Source organism: Phascolarctos cinereus, unplaced genomic scaffold (assembly GCF_003287225.1).
Source record: "Phascolarctos cinereus isolate Bilbo 61053 unplaced genomic scaffold, phaCin_HiC Scaffold_2;HRSCAF=192, whole genome shotgun sequence".
In the NCBI taxonomy this organism is placed as follows: Eukaryota; Metazoa; Chordata; class Mammalia; order Diprotodontia; family Phascolarctidae; genus Phascolarctos; species Phascolarctos cinereus.
Genome location: NW_027555625.1, coordinates 123,534,529 through 123,555,382, shown reverse-complemented (window position 1 = coordinate 123,555,382; position 20,854 = coordinate 123,534,529). Strand labels below are relative to the sequence as shown.

At 42.1% G+C, this 20,854-nt stretch overlaps 1 protein-coding gene and 1 long non-coding RNA gene across 2 annotated transcripts in view; both read right to left on the bottom strand.

Moving 5' to 3' along the window:
• Window positions 1–4,376, bottom strand: part of LOC144455598 (uncharacterized) — a 113,302-nt gene extending 108,926 nt beyond the window's left edge. Inside the window, exon 1 of the long non-coding RNA XR_013484319.1 lies at window positions 4,258–4,376. This is a non-coding gene — a long non-coding RNA (uncharacterized LOC144455598). The remainder of the gene's footprint in view (window positions 1–4,257) is intronic.
• A 3,747-nt stretch (window positions 4,377–8,123) lies between these two features.
• Window positions 8,124–14,040, bottom strand: POLE4 (DNA polymerase epsilon 4, accessory subunit). Its single transcript, XM_020985309.2, has 4 exons — window positions 13,752–14,040; window positions 10,657–10,741; window positions 9,917–9,958; window positions 8,124–8,534 (listed from the first exon to the last, which is right to left on the bottom strand). Exons 1-4 carry the CDS (start codon window positions 13,986–13,988, stop codon window positions 8,521–8,523), a joined length of 378 nt encoding a protein of 125 aa, XP_020840968.1. The 5' UTR covers window positions 13,989–14,040; the 3' UTR covers window positions 8,124–8,520.
• Between the last annotated feature and the right edge of the window lie 6,814 nt (window positions 14,041–20,854).

Sequence of the window (20,854 nt, the reverse complement as noted above, 5' to 3'; positions counted from 1 at the left end):
GCTTATTTTCAGAACCTTGGCTATCTTTTTTCAAGTCTTGTTGCTGGGTCAGCTTTTCTACTTGGTCACATGCTTGATAAAGCAAATTGATGGTGCAATCTTGACTAAAAATCATACAACTCCACAATTTCAGAATGATGAGAATTATTTCAGCTAAATGATGGCAAAGTAGGTGCAAGTGGATGGCAATGATGATGTAGGCATTAGAAATGAAGTAAAACATATCATCGAGGTCAACTACCAGAAGATGAGGTGAGACAGGGATAGAAAGTAATGTGCAACAATGCTTTCCACAAAATATTTTTTAAAAAAAACTCTAGAAGAAAGCAGCTAGGTGGTGCAATGGATAGATCACTGGACTTAGAGTCAAAAAGAACTGAATTTGAATTCTGACTTAGACCCTTACTAGCTGTGTGACCCTAGGCAGGTTACTTACCCTCTCTTAAACTCAGTTTCCTGATCTATAAAATGGGGATAATAATAGCACCTACATCAAAGGGTTGTTAAATGAGATATTGAGATAGTATATATAGAATTCTTTGCAAATCTTAAAAAGCTGTTTAAATGCTAGCTATTATTATTACTATTAAGAAAGCCTTCCAATAGGTCACATAGATCTTCTATGGAGGATTTATAGAAGGACATGGACAAGTTTACTAAGAAGGCATAGATGGGCTGAATTCTGCACTGGCAGAGGAAATACTCAAATCAGTGAAATCATATCTCCCTCAAAGTAGCTGTGTACTTGTATTGCGTACCACAGAAAACAATCAGAGATTGTTTTCACCATTAGTGATGATGATGTGCTTACAACAACTGAGATGAAAACCAAGCTGGGTAGCAGTAATAGAGCCAAGGAAGAAAATGAGAAGAGCATCAGATATGTCCTCCACCAATGCAAATCAGCAGGTCATCTGTAATTTAGTCCTCAAGAATTGCCTGGTGACCCCGAGAAATTGTTACTTGCCCACAGTCAGCTTGAACTCAGATCTTCCTAAATCCAAGGTCCACTCTGTATCCTTTGTGCCATCTCAAGAAAGCTACAAACCTCAAAATAAGATTCCATAAATTTTCCCTTTTTTATTATGAATTTAACAATCACAAACAGGTAAAAACATTCCAACAGACAACTTTGGTGGTGTACAGTTTGTTTGCTTTCTTCCTCTTTTTTTTTAATTGGTGAGGCATTTGGGGTTAAGTGACTTGCCCAGGGTCACACAGCTAATGAGTGTTATGTGTCTGAGGCCAGATTTGAACATGGGTCCTCCTGAATCCAGGGCCAGTGCTCTATCCACTGCGCCACCAAGCTGCCCCTTGTACAGTTTGTTTTTAAAAGTGTATTTTAAATTTCACAAGGTAGCAAAAAAAATAAAAACAAAGTGATATGGAAAGTATACACACACACAAACACACATATACACAGGATTGCAGTGATGTAGAAAGTATTCACGTTCAAACAGAGGATTACATAATTCAGAACTAGAAAAGACCTTAAAGCTCACCCAATCCAACCCCCTCATTTTATAGAGGAGGAAACTGAGACCCAGAGAAGGGCAGTGATTTACCCAAGGTCACACGGATCATAAGTGGCCAAGATGGAATTTCAACCCCAGTCCTTTAACATTTTATTAAAGAAATATCTGATATGTCCCATGAAGACACAGGCCTCCTTGATAATCCATTCAAAACCATGCTTCATCTCGTTGTATGAAAGACAACCTGGTGTAGCAGTAGTAGATGTTGATATTTATATAGCACCTTAAAATTTGCAAAACACTTTACACACGTTGTTTCCTCTAACATATACTGTGTGACCATGGGCAAAGTCACTTAATAGCTCTAGGCCTCGGTTTCCCCATTTGCAAAAACAGGGGGTTCAACTAGATAACCTCTACAATCCCTTTCAATTCAAAATCTATAATTCTGCAATTATCTATGAGCCTCAGTTACTCATGTCTAAAATGGGAAGGTTTGACAAGAAGTCCTTTGAGGTCCTTTCTCATCCTAACTCTAAGCTCCTTCCATCATTTGGCCAGGTAGCTGAAGTTTGATTAGGTAGCAGTCATTTATTAGGTGCAGGACCCTGTGCAGGTCAATTTTCCTCACTGAGTCCCAGGGTCACCTGTCAAATGCAGATGATGATTGTTGCAACCTCTCCATGGCAGTATAAGGAGTAAATGAGATAAAGTGCATAAAGTCTTCACAAACCTCAAAGTGCTAGAGGGGTCAGTTGTTATTATATTGTGTTTTAGGGCAAATTTTTCTTATTTGCTATTCAATGTGCAATTTCTTCTAAGCCTGGGGGCACATTTCTGAACTGCAGGCATCCTATAGTGAAAAGCATTTGAAAACTCTATGTGGAAAATATTCAATTTGGAGAAAAGACAGATTCATGGAGAACTTTCCATGGAAGCCACCACCTAGAATTCTCACCTCCTTCTCTATCTCCTTTTGGGACAGGTAATCAGGGTTAAGTGACTTGCCCAGAGTCACACAGCTAGTAAGTGTCAAGTGTCTGAGGGAATATTTGAACTCAGGTCCTCCTGACTCCAAGGCTGGAGCTCTATCCATTAGCACCACCTAGCTGCTGTCCTTTTCCATCTTCTTAAAAATACCAATCAAGGGCAGCTAGGTGGCACAGTGGATACAGCACCAACCCTGAAGTCAGGAGGACCTGAGTTCAAATCTGGCCTCAGACCAAACACTTTACATTTACTAGCTGTGTGACCCTGGGCAAGTCACTTAACCCCAATTGCCTTTAAAAAAAAGGGGGGGATACCAATCAAGTACCACCTCCTCCTGTAAAGCTTCCTTAATTTCCTGCAGCCAGATGGGTTCTCTTCTGAGCTTATAGCAATTTGTTCTTTTGAATGTGCTTAACTTATTCAGTCTCATTTGTGGCTATGTCTTATTACCTAATAAATTGTCAGCTCTGTGAAAATTAGTCAAAAATTAGTCCTAAAATCATCACAATCTTATAATAACTTGTTGAGTGGATGATTAATTCGGAAGAAGGAAGTCAATCAATCAACATTTATTAAGTACCTACTATGTGTCAGGCACTGTGCTAAGCCCTAGAAGCAGTATTGATTTGGTTTATAGTAGCAAGGATATAGATTTCCTTATTACATACTGTCCAAAAATGTATAAAGTCCCTTTCCAATACTGTGACATTTGATTCTCACAACAGTGTCTGTTGTCTGAGGAAAGGTCCTAGATCTATTTAGGTTCAGAGAAATTCATCACTAGAAGGTTGGCCCTGAGCTGTGACTTTTTGTGGCCAGAGCAAGCAATAAAGACCTATTGATTAAGGCAGAGGGACTATGCCATCTGCTTTAATGGAGTGATTACCAACACCAAGAAAATGCTCATCTTCTGAAACACTGAAACATGTTTAAAGAATCAGTGTTGAACGAGATGATACAGTTTGTTTTTGTGCAAAGTTGTGGTTGTGTGGTTTGTCCTTTGTTCTCAAAAAGAACCATGATATCAGGGAGATGATGATATGACTGGCAATTGAATTTGATTTAAGTGAGGGAGGGCTATGCAAAGTCACCAGCCTCACTTTCTCCTCCAGAGCCATTTGGGTCCAGTGGCCAGATATAGATCAGGACAACTGGAGATGGCCCAGGATCCAGTGGGAGACCTTGGCCTTTTTAAGTCAAGGTCTTTTCAAGTTCTTAATTTGAGTGAGGCAACTCCCATTCAGTGAATAGGCCTCTTTAAGAACTGAGTCAACAGATGGCCCCTTTAATAATTCAAAAAAAAATGAAGACCCTGGGCAAAAGAGAAACAGTTGCTATTTACATTAAGTCTGAGTCTGGAGAGCCCAAAAAAGAACCATTAAGTGGTGGGCGGGGTGGGACGGGATTGGGGGAGTGGGGCTGGACAAGGCCAGGCAAGGCGAGGTGCTGAGTTGCCCAAGTGGGAACTAGACATCTGGGTTCCCCGTTGTGGTTTCTCCTTCATTCACAAAGAGGACCATAACATCAGGGAGATTATGACATGACTTGCAATTAAATTTGACTTGAGTGAGGGAGGGTTGTACAAAGTCACCAGCCTCACTTTCTTACTAGGAACCATGCCCACTTCTATTGGTGTTACCATAAACCTTGACTGAAAGAATTTGAGTTCATGAATTCATTCCAGGCAGACAGTACCCTCTACCTTGACATTTCGGAGTTCCCAGAAACCCCAAACTGCTTCATCGGGGTTCCCAGCACCCCAAACTGTATCAGTTGGAGTACATGAGCTTACCCAGAAAGAGTGCCCTATGTGAGGGGTACTCTTAAGTCCATGTGACCATGTAGACCACAGCTCAACATTCGTTTCCACTGTCAGATTGTAGACATGATGGTGAAGGTTCCATGCCATTGGTTGTCTGTTCCAACTGAAGAATTCTTGAACACTCAGGATGCCAAAAGAAAGAATTATTGCATCAACAGATGGAGCACTGGGCTGCACACCAGGGAGACCTGGATTCAAGTTCTGCTTACAACACAGACTGGCTGTCTGATTCTGGTTTGATCTACAGTCTCCTTTTGGGAAGAGGTGTGGCACCTTTCCCTGGGCCATCTCCAGTTGTCCTGATCAATATCTGGCCACTAGACCCATATGGCTCTTGTGCAAAACATTACAACCAGCGTCAGGCCATACCTGAGTTGAAATCCTGGCTCTGCCACTTACTACTATGTGACTCTGGGCAAATCATTTAACTTCTCTAAGGCCCAGTTTTCTCATCAGCAAAACAGAGATAATAATACCTCTGGTATCTACCTCATTGGACGATGGTAAGGCTCAAATGAGATGAGTGAAAAGCATTTTGAAAACCTCAAGGTGCTACATCATTTTCAGCTGTAATTGTTGACAGCACCACTGATGATTTGTGCAAAGTTGTGGTTGTGTGGTTGTGTGGTTTATCCTTCGTTCTCAAAGAGGACCATGACATCACATCTATGTGTTTTTCACATCTATTCTATGCATGATTCCTCTTTGCCAAAAACAGAAACCTTCTGGATGGAAAGAAAGCCTTCTATAAAATCAATATGCTGTATTTTACTTCTACAGTTGGTAGTATTAGCAAGAGGGAAAGAAAAAGAATTTATGTCTGCTGATGGCATTTCCTTAGGACAAGCAGTGCAGGAAATTACCTGAGATTATTCTGACAACTGCCAATCAAATCAATCAACACATGTGCACTGGGTCCCTGCACTACTGTAGACACAGTCACAGCCTTGGGGAGCCTTCTATTGCTTTGCTGCAGGCAGCTAGATTGCAGATTTCCTCTCAGCTATTAAAGAATATGTAGGGGGGCGGAAAGAATATATATGTATTGGAATTATTGGTGGCATGTACCTGGTTGCCTGCTAACTTCCTCTACCATCATCACCCAAGAGCACAACAAGGTAGAGTAGGTGAGGCTTCTCTACAGTTGATGTATTCCAGTTGACATATAGGCAGACTGTCTACTCTTCACAATGAGTTACCATGCCAACAATACCCAGTTCTGCTTGGATAAGTCCTTCTAGGTTTGTCCTTCGAAAAGATCCTTCTAGGATCTTTTCCAACTCTCTATCTCATGATCTCATTCTTCACCTGATCACTAAACAACCACACTAGATATGGATGTTCTATTTCATTCTCTATACCCTACCCAGGCTCAATCATCAACACACAGTGTTGAAATTCTGTAAGTCTAATGTGCAGATTGCCTTTGAAATAAAGGGACATGTTTTATTTAGCCCTCCTCTTACTATTCCATGACATTCATTTTCCCAACTATGGGATCAGATTCAAACACAAGCAGACACACAGACCCTCTTTGGAGGTGATGGGACACTACTTCAATAACTTCTTAGATGTGAAACCATTATATTTGCATCAGATCTTGGAGAAGGGGTGAGAGGGACTGTTGACCTAACTAGACACTTTCAGGAAATTGCCATGTTAGGGATGGGGCTGCTACCTCTTAGGCAAAATTTGTCTGATTAGATTATCACAGAGAAAAGATTGTAAAATCATGCCACCAGTTGGCAGCAGAGACACAGACCTCAGTCCCAAGCCCACCCCTTCATAGCTAGCTCCTCAGTAGGGCCAGGTGATCATCATCAGCCTTTCATTGGTAGGGAGTCTTCCTTCCATGGCCTAACAAGATTCTGAAATAAGAGAAATGACTCTATTCTCTATTATGTGCAAAGCTGGGGCTTCAAGACTGCAGAGGGGAATGAAGAGGGAAGACCACGGGAATAGGTGGGATTTATCCCCCTAAACTTAGATGGAGTTGATATTTACCTACAAGTGGTAATGTTAGAGGTTACCTTACAGATTACCTAAATTTTATTTTAAGACCGGGTCTCCTATCTTGCCCAAACTAGAAATGCAGCAGCCACTCAACTATCCAGTCCCACTACTGATCAGCACAGGAGCTTTGGCCTGCCCCGTTTCTGACTTAGGCTGGTAAATTGGTGCTCCCTTCCCCACCAGGGTTCACCATATTGGTGCTGGACTTGGGTGTGTTCACCCAACTGATTTAGCCTACTGTGGCTCAAAACTTCCTAGGCTTACATGACCCCACAGCCTCAGCCACACCAGGAGCCAGAACTAGAAGCAGGCATAGCCACTATGCAGGGTCTCATTCCCTTATTTTAGAGGTGAAGGAACTGAGGCACAGAAAATATAAGCAACGTATTCAACATAATGAAGTTGGTGGCTGAGCTTAAGACTAGAAGCCCTGCCCTCCAGTTTTATCCAATCTTCTTCCTACTCTACCACAGCTGCCTCCTGATTTATTCGGTAAAGCTCTCCACACTTTCTCTCACATACAATCACAGGAGTAAAACCAAAGGTTGATGGAAGCAACTTCTTTACCCATACTTCTACTGTCCCAGTGCTCAATTCTAGGACATCCTAATTCATTTAGCAAATATTTAAGTACTTGCAAAAGTACACAGCTAGGCACTGGGAGAGAGAACTGATAAAGCAGTCTACCATCATGGAGCTCACAATCTAGTAAAGCGTAAGAAACTAACACGGATAATACACGCATTTTTACACTTACAAAAAAAATGCCATATATGTTCTGAGGGTCATTATTGACAGAAGAGGTGAAGAGGGAAGGCTTCATGAAGAAAATGACATTTGAGCTGGACTTTAAAGGATCAATACAAATCTAATATGCCAAAAGAATGAAGGAAGGTATACTAGGCATAGGTATGAGAAAAAGCATGGGGAGGTCGGAGCAGTCTCTTCAAGGAACAGAAAATAATCCAGTTTAGCTGAAGCATGTTGTGGAAAGCAGAAATATGAAATAAGGCTTGAAAGGTAGGTTGGTATGTAACTGTAATAATAATAATAGCTGACATTTCTACAGTAGTACCTATTATGGTGCCAGGCACTTTGCTAAGGGCTTTACAACTATATTTTAATTCTCACAACCACCCCTGGGAGATAGGTGCTATTATTATCGCCATTTTACAGATGGGGAAACTGAGGTAAAGAGAAGTGAAGTGACTTGCCCAAGGTCACACAGCTAGTAAGTGCTGGAGGCCAGATGTGAACTCAGGTCAAGGCTTGGTGCTCTATTCACTGCACCACCAGCTGCCCCAGAGAAGAGTATTAAATACCAGGCAATGAGCTTTATTTAAAAGGCAATGAGTCACTTCAGATTTTTTAGCAAATGATTATCTGTGCTCATGTCTTCCCCAGACTACATCACACAGGGGTCCCAGAATCTCCTATCTATTTTTCACACCAAATTAACTTAAATTTTCTTCTATCATGGCAAACGTATACTTAAAAAGGATTTTTGGTACCTTTGCGACTTGTGCTGGCACCCTACAAATTCTGTAGCCAAAACAGTTCCTTACATAGCAACCACATGCTTTAAAAAAAGCATATTTTTAAAAAAAAGCTTCCTTTTCCTGAAATCAGGATTTCAGTCACCACAGCTACATACAACTCTACCTGTACGAAACGTTACTATTGCATTCCCAACTAGAGGTATTGAGAAAATGGAAAACGAGATAACTGGAAAAGGAGAACAAGATAGAACACTTGGTGGAAAGAGATTATAAGATTATACTTGTAAGCAACTCTCGTCAAGGAAAAAAGGCAATAAACACACATTTGTCTAAATATCTTTATTTTGTGCTTCATTTTTCAAAAGGCCTCTTCACCAAGAAAAATTCCTTCATCTCTCTTTCTCTCTCTCTCTCCTCTCTCTGCAGGAACAGGTGCGGAGCCACCTCCATCAGGGGCAACACAGGCAGTGGTGACACTTGCGCAAAAAAAAAAAAAGCCAAGAGCTGAGATCATAGACCAGCCCATTCTTGGACTGATATCCTTTCAGAGATCACTAAGGCAATAGGAAATAGAGGAATGGGCTGGCATAACAGACAGTGTTCCCCTAGAAAACAGTCTGTTTAGGACAGTGTTCAGACACAGCTGAAGCCTGCTGGAAGTGCATGTGGAAGAACGCAGAAATTCAGGAAGAGACTCCAGGATCTGCAGAGCGCATGCAGCTCAGTCCAGAGTGCCTGCAAAAACAAAAGGCAAAAGAGAATGAGGCACAACGAAGGAAAAAGCTTTATTCAAACCTGGTTACAACAAAGAGAAAGGGGAAACTTGCTTTTGCCTTTGGCAATAAAGGCAAAGAGCCATAGAAGGCCCGGGCCATGTTTTATCCATCTTTGTAATCTCACAACACCTAGCCCAGCATCTGGGCAGTCAACAAGTGGTTGCTAGATGAAATCAGAAGAGCACACGTGCAAACAGATCCTAAGAAAAGAATGGGCTGCCATATGGGCAGGAGGCTCCAGAAGAAGGGGCCAGAGGTGGAAAAGAGTCAGGATAAAACCAGACACCTCCCACCACACCCCACTTCACAGATTACTGTGAGAATCAAAGGAAGCAGAGGAAGAAGGGTGCCAAGAAAAAAAAGACAGGCTCATGGACAAGATGAAGTGTCACTACGCCCAAAGAGACAGTGAGCATGAAGGCTTAATAGGAACTGATAATACAGTCACAGAGGCATAAGCAGAGCCAAGAAAATACACCCAAACCACCCAAACAAGGAGCTCTTCTAAAACCCAAAGAGTGGTCATCTCACTCTCACTTTAGAGCCTCTACTGGAAAGAACCCACAACTTCCTAAATCCACCCATTCTACTTTGGCATAAATAGACAGAGAGTTAGGCAGTTGTCCCTGAATATTCCAAGAACAAATATTTAGGGTGGAATGGACCTGGACCTGTGAGTTCAGTGGTATGGGAAACTCTTGATAAGGAAACATCCTCTATCAGTGCAGATCAGTCCCTTCTCTGGAGCCTAGTCCAAGAGAATTTCCTGGGGCCCTGAAAAGTTAAGTGACTTAGCCAGGGTCATACCACCAGAAGGTTTCAGAGGTATGAGCTAAAGCCAGGTCTCCCTAACACCAAGGTAGGTTCACTATCCATTCACTATATCATGCTGCCTCTCAGAGGAAGCTGGACAACATGATTAAAAACATAGGAAAATAGCTAAGATTAAGAAATTTACTTCCAATTAACTACCTCAAAATAATCATTTTAAATGCCACTGTTCCTTGAAAGGAAAAAAATATGGGCTAATAGACGATGATTTGTAAACTGCTAAATTAGCAACCATGTCTGCATCTAACATTAGATATAAGAGAAAGATAACTTAGGTCTGATGATGGGGAATAAACAAGTATTAATCATATTCAGTGGGCTTTAAATCTCCCATCACTTTAATTATTAGCATTTTTCATGAAGAAGTTCCAGTTCCCCAAGTAAAGAACCTGAGAATTAGAAGTCATTCTACAGATAAAAAAAAAATCTCACCAAAGGCTTTTTACTATGGAGTTTAGAGCTCAAATTATTAATAAAGAATAAAAAGAATAAGAAAGGCAGAAAACTTACCTTCTAGAAAAGCAAATTCATCCACAGCTTCTATTGCATTATCTATAACATAAGGTGAAAAGGAAAATACAATTGACATAGGCAGACACAGGGCGCTTTAGCACCTTGGCAACAGAACCAAAAGAAGTCCAGATCTACCCCATTCATTCCTGGAATGGTAATTTGGGGGCATACTCTCATTCCTCACCATCGCTGAGATATGAGTGAACATAAGAAATCCTAGAGAGTATTTAGTAAAGTAGGAAAAGAAGGTATCTCTCTACAAGACCAGTATAGAGTCTGAACTCAAACCTGTAGCCTCTTTAGTCTGAAAGTTATGAATGGCAAGTTGGGGGGGTGGGAAGCAGCAGCAGGGGACACAGAATTGGAAAATGATATAGACAAAAAATGATGAAACATGGTCTCAGCAAGTTACGATGTTGTCAGCTTAAAATGACAGTAAGACTACAAAACCCCCAAATCCAGTTACTAGATTAAAATGCAATATCAACCACGGTACTGAGGACGGCCCTACACAAAAGTTAAAAGCAGGTGAAATTTTTTTTCACATCCCCAACCTGCTTACAGCTTTGCTACCACTCCCCTTTTGCCAAGACAGTACCCTCATTTCCTGGTCCCCTTTGCAACCCACTCCCTCCCTAACCCCGAAGCTAACAGACCTTAAAAGTGAACATTTCAGACATGAGATCCTGTCACCCTCCAGATAGGTAGAATGAAAAACAAGCACAATGAGACTTTACCCAGGTCCTTCCTCTGGAGGGTTTTCCTTTTCCCTTGCTGGGCACTGAAGTAAGCATCTCTTGCAATTGTCTCCACAAACAGTTCCTACGGCAAAAGCAAAGAAAAGATCATATAACTGAGTCCCAGTAAGAAGAAGGGGAACTGTGCTTCTTGCTGACAAAGGAAGGCAGGCAGAAGATGAGGGATAAGGAAAGGGAGGTGGTCAGTTCTAAGGCACCAATACAACCTTACCACTATTCAGCACTCCTTCCCTATTCTTACTGACTCCTTTTCTAATTCTCCATAGCAGTTGTTCCCAATCTTCTCCTCTGTCCTCAAGCCCCAAGCATACACCTAACCCCCACATTTGCAGCAAATAACAGCTTTCTATTTTACTGAGAAGACTGAGGCTATCAGATGGGTTGTTGTTATTCGATCATTTTAGTCACATCTGACTCTTCATGACCCAATTTTTTTGTTTTCTTGGCAAAAACACTAGAGTGGCTTTTGATTTCCTTCTCCAGCTCATTTTACAGATGAGGAAACTGAGGCAAACCGGATGAAGTGACTTGCCCAGGATCAAACAGCTAGTAAGTGACTGAGACCAGATTTGAATTCACAAAGATGAGTCTTCTTGATTCCTCACTGCCTATCAGATGGGAATGCCTTTAAATTCCCTCTACTACTCCTCAAAGCTTCTCAGCATCAACACCCATTCTATCCTCCTCCCCTTCAGTTTCAGAGGAAGATGTATTTATTTCTTACTAAGGCTAATCTTCCAACCAGTGCACTTAATCCCATCACCTCCTGCCTCTAGGACCTTATTCTTGGAATCATTCCTCCTCTCTCACAGATTTTCAGTATCTCCCCTTCCACACATACTCAGATCTCCCCAATCCTAGAAAGCTTTCCCTTGACCCTTCCATTCCAGCCAGCATGATCTTTTCTCCCCTTCAAAGTTGTTCTTGATCCTCTTGCACTCTGGCTTCCAAACACAGCATTCTACTGAAACTGCTCTCTCAAAGGTCACTAATGACCTCCTTGATCTCTCTGCAGGATTTGGCACTGATCATACCCTTCTTAAATAAACCCCCACTCCTCTTCCCTTAATTTCAGATACAACACTCAGCCCTGGTTCTCCTACTTCTCTAACCATTCCTTTGTCTCCTTCCCTGACTCCTCAACCTCTTCTCAGCTCTTTAAGGGATGGACAGGGAGAGAGGAGGGTGCTTGATGAGGTTCTGCACTTGGCCCTCTCCTCTCTATGCTTTCTCTTTTGGCAATCTCATTTACTTAGAATTTCAGAGTTGGAAGAAACCTCTAGTCCGATCCACACCTAAAAAAGAAACTCTTCAACAAAATTCAATTCAATAAGCATTTACTAGGCTGCTAGGCTTCAAGTATTGCTTCTGACCATATATTCACGTGACTAGGCAAGTCACAACTTTTGAATGCCAAAAGCAACATATTTAAGAGTATTAATTGTAGAAAAGTTGCTGATAGAGGAAATATCCTCAGTAGAAATTCCCTATATGTATGAAATCAGAAGTGCCAACAAAATTTTTTAAAAAGGAGTGGTGGTGGAGGGGGAGAAACAAGGAACTGTTCTTGGCCTTGGAGATACTGACTGAAGAAGTCTAATCCTTCTTCCATTAAAATATTTGAAGATAACTATCACATCCCCCACATACATACCTTCCCTTCTCTAGACTAAACCTCTTCAATTCCTTTGAATAATTTTCACTGGACATGAACTTAAGACCACTCACCACCCTAGCTGTCTTGCTCTGGACCCTCTACTTTGTCACTGTCCTTCCTTAAAAAAGTGGCACCTAAAAGAACTTTGCTTTTTTTTTCCTTCTTTTTTTTAGGCAATTGGGGTTAAGTGACTTGCCCAGGGTCACACAGCTAGTAAGTGTCAAGTAGTTGTCTGAGGCTGGATTTGAACTCAGGTCCTCCTGACTTCAGGGCTGGTGCTGTGCCACCTAGCTGTCCCTAAGAGAACTTATCTTGGAGAAGGTAACAGCAAACCACTCCAGTATCTGCAAAGAAAACCCCAAATGGGGTCACAGTCGGACACAACTGAAAATGACTTGAACAACAGAACTTAGCAGTATAGCTTCAGCTATCATAGAAAAATCCCAAGTTTGTCATCTCCAGCCTTCATTTCTTTCCCAAGCTCTAGTGTCTACAAATAAGATCCCTCTCCAGTCTAAAACCATGATCCAATGATCCTGTAAATTGCCTGCAGGACCTCACATTTCCCCGAGTGCCCCAATGGCTGCTCAAATTCAACATGCACAAAACTCTAAAATCTGCTCCTCCTTCCAATTTCACTATTCCTACCAGCTGCATCATTATTTACCTAGTCTCTACTTTTCATAACTCTTCCCTGTCCCTCACCTCACATATCCAATCAATTACCAAGTCCTGTCTACTTAATCTTACAACCTTTTTCCTCTAACCCTTGCTTCCTAATCCCACCAATATGACTCTCACACAAGCCCTCATTACCACCTACCTAGATTATTACTCTAGGTCTTTCCCCTTAACCTCTACTCCCCTTCCAAGATATCCTTCACAATGCCATCAGATTCACCTTCCTTATCATGGAACATGGACCACAGATTGAGAATTAGAAGTCACTGAGAGTGGACAGGGTAGGAACTGGCCCTAGAGTCAGAGACCTATGTTCAAATCCTAGCTCTGCTGCTTACCACCTGCGTGACCTGGGGGAAAGTCTTTTCATTTCCCTGTGCCTCAGTTTCCCCTCCTGTGAAATGAGAGGATTGGAACAGATGGACTCGAGTTCCTCTCCAGCTCTAAATATCTAGGAACCTTCTCACTTTACAGATGAGAAAATTAAGGCTCCAAGAAATTTAAGTGATTTGCCCAGGATCACACAGCTAATAAGTGTCTGATGTGATCTTCAAACCCAGGTTTTCCTAAAAGATTTTGCACCAAGTTTGTCAACTGAGCTAATAGAGCTGATTAGGCAACTCCCCCGCCCCACCCTCTTCCACTAAGTTCCTCCCAGCCCCGCCCCTAGCTCGCCAGGGCCCCCCCCTGCCCGCCGGGCCCCGCCCCCTGCTCGCCAAGCCCCGCCCGCGCGCACCGCGGCTCGAGCCAGGATGAAGATGGCTTCCTGGCCCGCCAGTGTCACGTCTGGGTCCGCCTTCACCAGCGCCTTCACCCGCGCCAGGGGCAACCGCGACAAGCGGGGCCCGGCCGACGGTGCCAGGGCCTGGGGTGGAGGTGCCGCCGCCGGCGCTGCCTCTCCACTGAGGCCCTCCTCCGCCACTGGCGCAGCTGTCGGGCCGATCGTCACCGCCGCCGTGGCCGCCGCCGCCATCCCAGCCCCAGTGCGTGCCGCGTGCGCGTTCCTCTAGTCCTAGGCTCTAGCGCGCGGGCGCCTGCCCTTTTCCCGCCCCTGGACCCTTGGCTCCGCCCCTCCTCGCCGCGCGCCTGGCCCAGTCCCGCCCCCACCACCCCCGGGCCCTCTGCTGGGCAGCATTACCGTATTTACTCCCTGTACCTCGTGGCATCAAACGAATCCTCTGCTTGTCGCCTTTGGTATCTTAACTGTTCTGGGTCGCCTGCGCCCGCCTTGAGGTTCAGCCCAGAGCAGGACGCGGGCAAGATTTCAGGGAAGACTTTGTAGATGGTTTGTCACTTAAAGGAGCTGTAAGAATAGATTATTTTTAGGCTCAATGAAACTTTCCACGCGTGCCCAACTCAGGTTCTCCACCTTAAGGAGTGATTGTATGTCATTCAAAACCCCCTAAGTTCCTCCCGAGAGCAGAGGTCTGCAAGGAAAGAAAACGTGATCTGGCCATCAGGAAGCTGATGAGACAGATTATAGGCAACACCTGGAAATCTTTCAACAAGTGCAAAGGAATTAAAAGCCCAAATGGAGCCCCCTTCAGTGTTGACTGAACACAGAGAAGGTGGTGACCCTGGAGGAAACGAATTTTGAAAAACGTTTTCTTTCATCTCTTCTTCGACCCTCCCACTTTTCCAAATTTCCTTTCATTTTTCTGCCTTCTGACTCCACCTTCTTTTGCTCTTTTCACTGTCCTTTAGCATGATTTGGGGGGGAAGCGCTAGATGTAAAGTCAGAGGACCTGGATTCTATTTGTGACCTTAGAAGAGTCTGGGTCTTAGTTTACCATCTGGGTAGAACTGCTTTGTAGGCACAATAATTCTCAGGATAAACAGCACTAGAAGTTTTACCTCTAGTGATGTCAACAGGAAATCACACCTTCAGGAAACTTACTGAAAACTAGGTTTATTACAAGAGGAATGAACAAGCATGTAGCAATAAAATCGGAAGTAAAGAAATTCACAGGAGGGGATACCAGGAAGGAGCATGAGGTGGGAAGGGATTGTTGTTGTGTCCTCCATTCTAGAAGAGGACCATAACATCGAGAAGATGAACATATCCATGTTGTAGAAATGTAAGAAATTGTGTGATGATATGCTCTAGGAATATTGAGGAAATGATGTTACTGCCTCAGAATTTTCATTAACATCTTCCATTTTTTTTTATCTGTAAGGTCAGCCACTAACTGGGGGTATTTTTTTCAGTATAGTCTCCATTATTGCAATAAATGCCATTTTTTAAAAATTTTCAGTTACTTTGCTTTACTGGAAACAAAGAGGTCAAGGCCATTAGAAGACCCAACCCTGAAAGGTTATGATCTCCCAGCATCAAGCCTCAGATGTCCCCCTGAAGTTCCCAGATTCCTTTTTCCCCGTAGCTTAGGGATAGACAGAGGGAGCAGGAAATTCAAGTAAGTAAAAAAACCCACAGGGAATTGGTTCTTAACTCATCTTCTCTCTTTCTCTCAATCAATAGAGCAGATATCCAGGGGATAGGTCTATAGATTTAGATCTGGGAGGGACCTTAGAGTCAATAGTCTATAAACATTTGTTGTTGTTGTTGTTGCCTGACTCTTGTGACCCCTCAGACCATAGCACACCAGGCCCTTCTATTCTTCACTGTCTCTTGAAATGTGTCCAAGCTCATATTTCATTGCTTCCATGACACTCTCTATCCATCTTATCCTCTGCTGTTTCCTTTTCCTTTTGCTTCAGTCTTTTCCCAACATCAGAGTCTTCCACTGAGTCCCATTGTCTCATTATGTGGCCAAAGTATTTAAGCTTCAGCTTCAGCATTTGACCTTCCAGTGAATAGCCTTTAGATATTGATTGAATTGATCTCCTTGTTGTCCAAGGGATTCTCAAAAGTCTTCTCCAGCACCACAGTTCAAAAGTGTGAATTCTGAGAAGCTCAGTATCCCTTATAGTCCAATTCTCACAGCCATACATTACTACTGGAAAAACCATGGCCATGATTATATGGGCCTTTGTCAGCAAGGTGATGTCTCTGCTTTTTAGTGTACTGTCCAGATTTTCCATAGCTTTCCTTTCAAAGAGCAAGCATCTTTTAATTGCACTGCTACAGTCACTGACTGAAGTGATCTTTGACCCCAAGAATATAAAGAGAATGATTAAACACTAAGGAAAAGGGGGAAATTTGAAAACAAGTTTTTTTGATTATAAGAAACATGCAGTTAACTTAGATTTTGTGGAAATGTTTGTTTTGTGGCAGGAAGATAATTACAAAACAAGTAATAGTTACTTTTAAAAAATAAACCAAAAAATAATGAAGTCTCTCCTCAAAGAACAGACTCAATCAACAAGTATTTATTAAGTACCTAGTATGTACCATGTCTGTGTTAAGCACTGGGAAGACAAAGCCAAAAATGAAATCCTTGCCCTCAAGGAGCTTATATTCTACTTGGGAAAACGATATGTATGTATAAAAGTACATACTAGATATATACAAAATGAATACAAGTTAATTGAGTAGGGAAGGCACTAACAGCTAGTGGGGATCAGGAAAAGCCTCATGCGGAAGGATGCACTTGAGTTTTAAAGGAAACTAGGAACTCTAAGAGACAGGGATGAGGAAAGAGGGCATTCCAGGCAAGGGGACCAGGCCGTACAAAGGCGAGGAGGTAGGAATGGACTTAAATCCAATGTTCTTTATACTACATCAGAATTAAAGATAAAGCAATTATCAATATCTACAAACACTAACATAAAATTATGCTACAAGTCATAAAATGTAAGAGATGGATGGTACTTTGGAGATCATTTTGTACCACCCCCTCATTTTACAGATGAGGAAACTGAGGCCAAGAAAGCTTAACTCTTTGACCAAAGTCACATAACTAGTTAGTGGCAAAGATTTGGAACACAGATAGCCTGACTCCCAATGAGGCTCTCTTTCCACTACACCAAACTGCCTCTCTTATTCAATGTCCTATCCTGTATATGGATTGTATAATTGGTCCTGAAGTACTATTAAGTGTACATATAGTACATAATACAACCATTGTCTCATAATCTTGACTTCTCAGAAACTAATATGCTTGCTATAATAAACCTAAACTAGTATTTAGCTACCAACTTGGCTTGCTATTTTAGAATTAAAAAGACCTTTGGGAGATGACTTGAATGTTCTACATTGTAATGACTAGCCTGGCTCCATATCTGTATCATTGCAGTTTCCACAGATGGGGCCATTTAATGACCACCTGCAAGCTTAGCTCCACTTTAGGACCCAGGCCCTAGGGCCAATATAGCTCATAAGCAGAGGAAAAGTGAAAGCCCATAGATGGATAGGTCTGTTGTCTCAGCATTGTCAACCTTACTGCTGGTACCTCTCAAAGCACATATCCTGGTCCTACTAACTAGCTTCTTTGCTTATTCCTTATAACCAAACCCCTACTTTATATCTCAAGTCCATTACTTGGGCCCGTGTCTTTTTCCCTTTGCCTATATCCATAATTTGGTACCTCCTTGGTGCCCTAATTCCTCAATCAATCAAGAAGGTATTTATTAAGTACCTACCACATGCCAGGTGCTGTTCTATGTGCCAAGAAAAAAAATGAAACTGTCCCTGCCATTAGGGAGACGACATTCTAACCTCCAGAGCTGGAGTCCCGTTTAACTCTCATCAATCCTCCCAAAGACAGGAGTTCTAAATTCCTCAACCCTAATCTACTACCAGACACTAACTACATGCTCAAACCCTATGATTTGTTGCCAAAATCCTCTGACATCCACCCACTTGTCCAGATGTTCTGTTGTCCATTGTTAAGTTCTTTTCAAATCATCTGCCCTACTCCAGCAGGTCTGTCTAGTTTCCAAGTCATAGCTATTCTTAAACTGGCTGTCTTACCAACTGACTACTGGATCCTTCTAGAAATCTCTTAAAAGCTGTTGAGGAGGGGCAGCTAGGTGGCACAGAGGATAGAGCACCAGCCCCAGATTCAGGAGGACCTAAGTTCAAATCTGGCCTCAGACACATAATACTTACTAGCTTTGTGACCCTGGGCAAGTCATTTAACCCCATTGCATACCCCCCAAAAAAAAGAAGCTGTCCAGAGAATTTTCATTTGGGCTCTTTTTTCCCTTTTTTCATTCCTTCATTGTTTCTTTCTTTCCATCCATCCTTCCTTCTTCCCTTCTCAGTATATAGGGTATTCTAAAAGTCTTAGTGCAGTTTTAAGCTCTAGTAACTTAAAACTTCTCTAAGATTTTTAGAATAATCTGTGTTTCCCAATAGAAAGCGAAGGCATTCAAAAATCATTCCATTATGTGTTTTTTCAAAAATAGTTATTATAGTATCTATGTATTTGAAGGCACCATGAAGAATTTTAGCTGTTAAGTATCTGATTAAAAGCAATCTTTTTTGGAGCAGCTAGGTGGCGCAGTTGATAGAGCATAGGACCTGAGTTCAAATCCAGCCTCAGACCAAATGCTTGATGCCAGCTGTGTGACTCTGGGCAAGCCACTTAACCCCAATTGCCTAAAAAAATAAAAAGCAATCTTTTTCATCTAGTCCTCTTGCTCTTCTTATTTTCTTTGTTTTTCCATAACTTCTTTCCTCCCTTCATTTTCAGTAGCTTCTACCCTTGCAAGGAGCAGTTATCCTCTCAGTATTAGGAAATCCTCTGACATTTATGACCTGATAGAACCCCCTTTACAATTTGCTGAACAATGAAAACTGTGATTCTGGAGTAAGTAGATTTACAGGACTTTGCACTGTAAGGAGATCTGGCTCTACTACTCTAAGGATCTCTTCCTCAAGTGGTCCTTTGTGTGATGTTTCCCATGGCCCCGAGGGTACCTCTCTCCTGCAAAAAGGTTTAAACTCTAGACTCATATAGACTTGGTTCAGTCCTAAGGGAGGATTCACCCTTAAAAGAGGAGTTCAGGCTTTTTCTTACGTTCTCCTGATCATTATGCTTCTACCCCACAGTCCCAAGGAAAATCCTAAATAAATCTTAGGTATGGGTCATATCTGAAAGGGATGAAGATTTCTTAACGTACAAAGTAGTTGCTGTTTGTCCTTTGTTTTCAAAGAGGACCAGTGACATCACAGGATGATGTCTTGACTCGTAGGTGAATTGGATTTAAGTGAGGCAGAGTTGCTCAAAGTCATCAGCCTCTCTCTTCCAAAGTCACTGAAGTCCAGGGGCAAGACAAAAGTCAGAACAAGTAGCATTGGCCCAGGATGCATTATATGACTTTAATGTCTATGATGTCGAACCAAGCTGTAAGTGTTCCACAGCACCTGTTTCAGCTGCCTTCGTGGCTATTGGAACAAATTGTTCTCATCCTACCATTCTGCCAGGGGAAGTCTTCAAACACTCTGACTCAAATGAAGTTATGTTGTGTACCTTGCAAACTTTAAAGGGCTATGTGCTAACTATTATTCGTAAGCTATTTCACTCCTCTGAACCTCAGTTCTTCAGTCTGTTAAATGGGATGACACTTGCATTCCCTTCTTTACGTGGGTATTGGGAGGGGTAAATGGAATGATGCACATAAAGTGACTTGTAATTATAGAGCGCTACAGAAAAATGGGGAAAAAAAACTCACTGGCAGGTTTGAAGCCCATCAGTTACCCTCAACCTGGTTTAGCCTATCTGCTGAGATGGTTTACTTGGGTGTGGCCCCTGTGAATGCTACAGCTTCTTGGAGCCCCAGGGAAGAGTTGCGTGCCAACTAGACACCAAAGGTGGATAAGCAGCCCTGAAAAGAGCTTGGCAAGCCTTCTCAGAGGTGCTAGCCCTCCGTGAACATCCCCTACACCCATACGAAGTAGTAGATATCAGCTGTAGGACAGTTATTTATTTTCTTCACCACTCAAAACACTAATAATAAATGTGAATTAACACATACTTAAAATATAAATTATAAACTATTACCCCACTGGGGCAAGCACATAGATTTGTTGTCATGTGCAGATAGCACTGTAGCTAGTAGGGGACAAGTAAATAAATTCCCTCCCTTCTCTTTCTGGAAGTCCAAAGGAGAACAGTCATCTGGGATGTCCCAACACAAGGATCACCTCAAAAGAAAACAAAAGTCATTTTCTCATTTCATGTAGCTCATAAAGTAGGCTGCTCTTTCTGACTCAGTCACCAATCATTTTGGACACAGCACTGCTTTTTCCCCATCATGAATACCAGGGAACTGACCAGGAGTCTCTACTGGTACACATCCTTTTGCAAGGGGTTCAGAGCATGGACCAATCAGAAAGGGCCAAGTTTATTCCCATGAATGCTCCGTTGGATGGCTCCTGCTACAATATTGTATGTCTTTCCAAGTCAGAGACTCAGGCACTAGTGAAGAAGTAGTGTTGTGGTTTTATGCCCTTTAGGGAATAGGAATCTCTTGGGAATTGAAGGGAAGAAGGAAGAAGAACCTGCTAGCTTTTATCTATCTACAGGTGGACAAAACTAAACTATAATGAACTAATCATGTTATAAGAGGTAATAGCCAATGACAAAACCAACACTATGTTAGACTCTTTTGTAAGAGTATAATAGTGAGGCTCCCTTCTCTCAATCATCAAGGAAGACTACATAGAAAAAAGACAGTATGATCTCCTAATGATCCTCTGCTATTGAAAATTAGAAGGAATATTTTTGAGAGATCATCTTGAAAAAAGACAGATTGCTATGAGTAGAAGGGCGTAAAGGTGTTTTTGTTTTTGTTTTTAACCACATACAGTTCTATTGCTCTGAATGAGAATTCTATTCAACTAAAACTTCATAGATTAAACCAGATACTTGTCAAGTAGAACAATACAAAAGTTTTTTGCTAATTCTGAATGTGCTTTGATAGTTTTCTGTA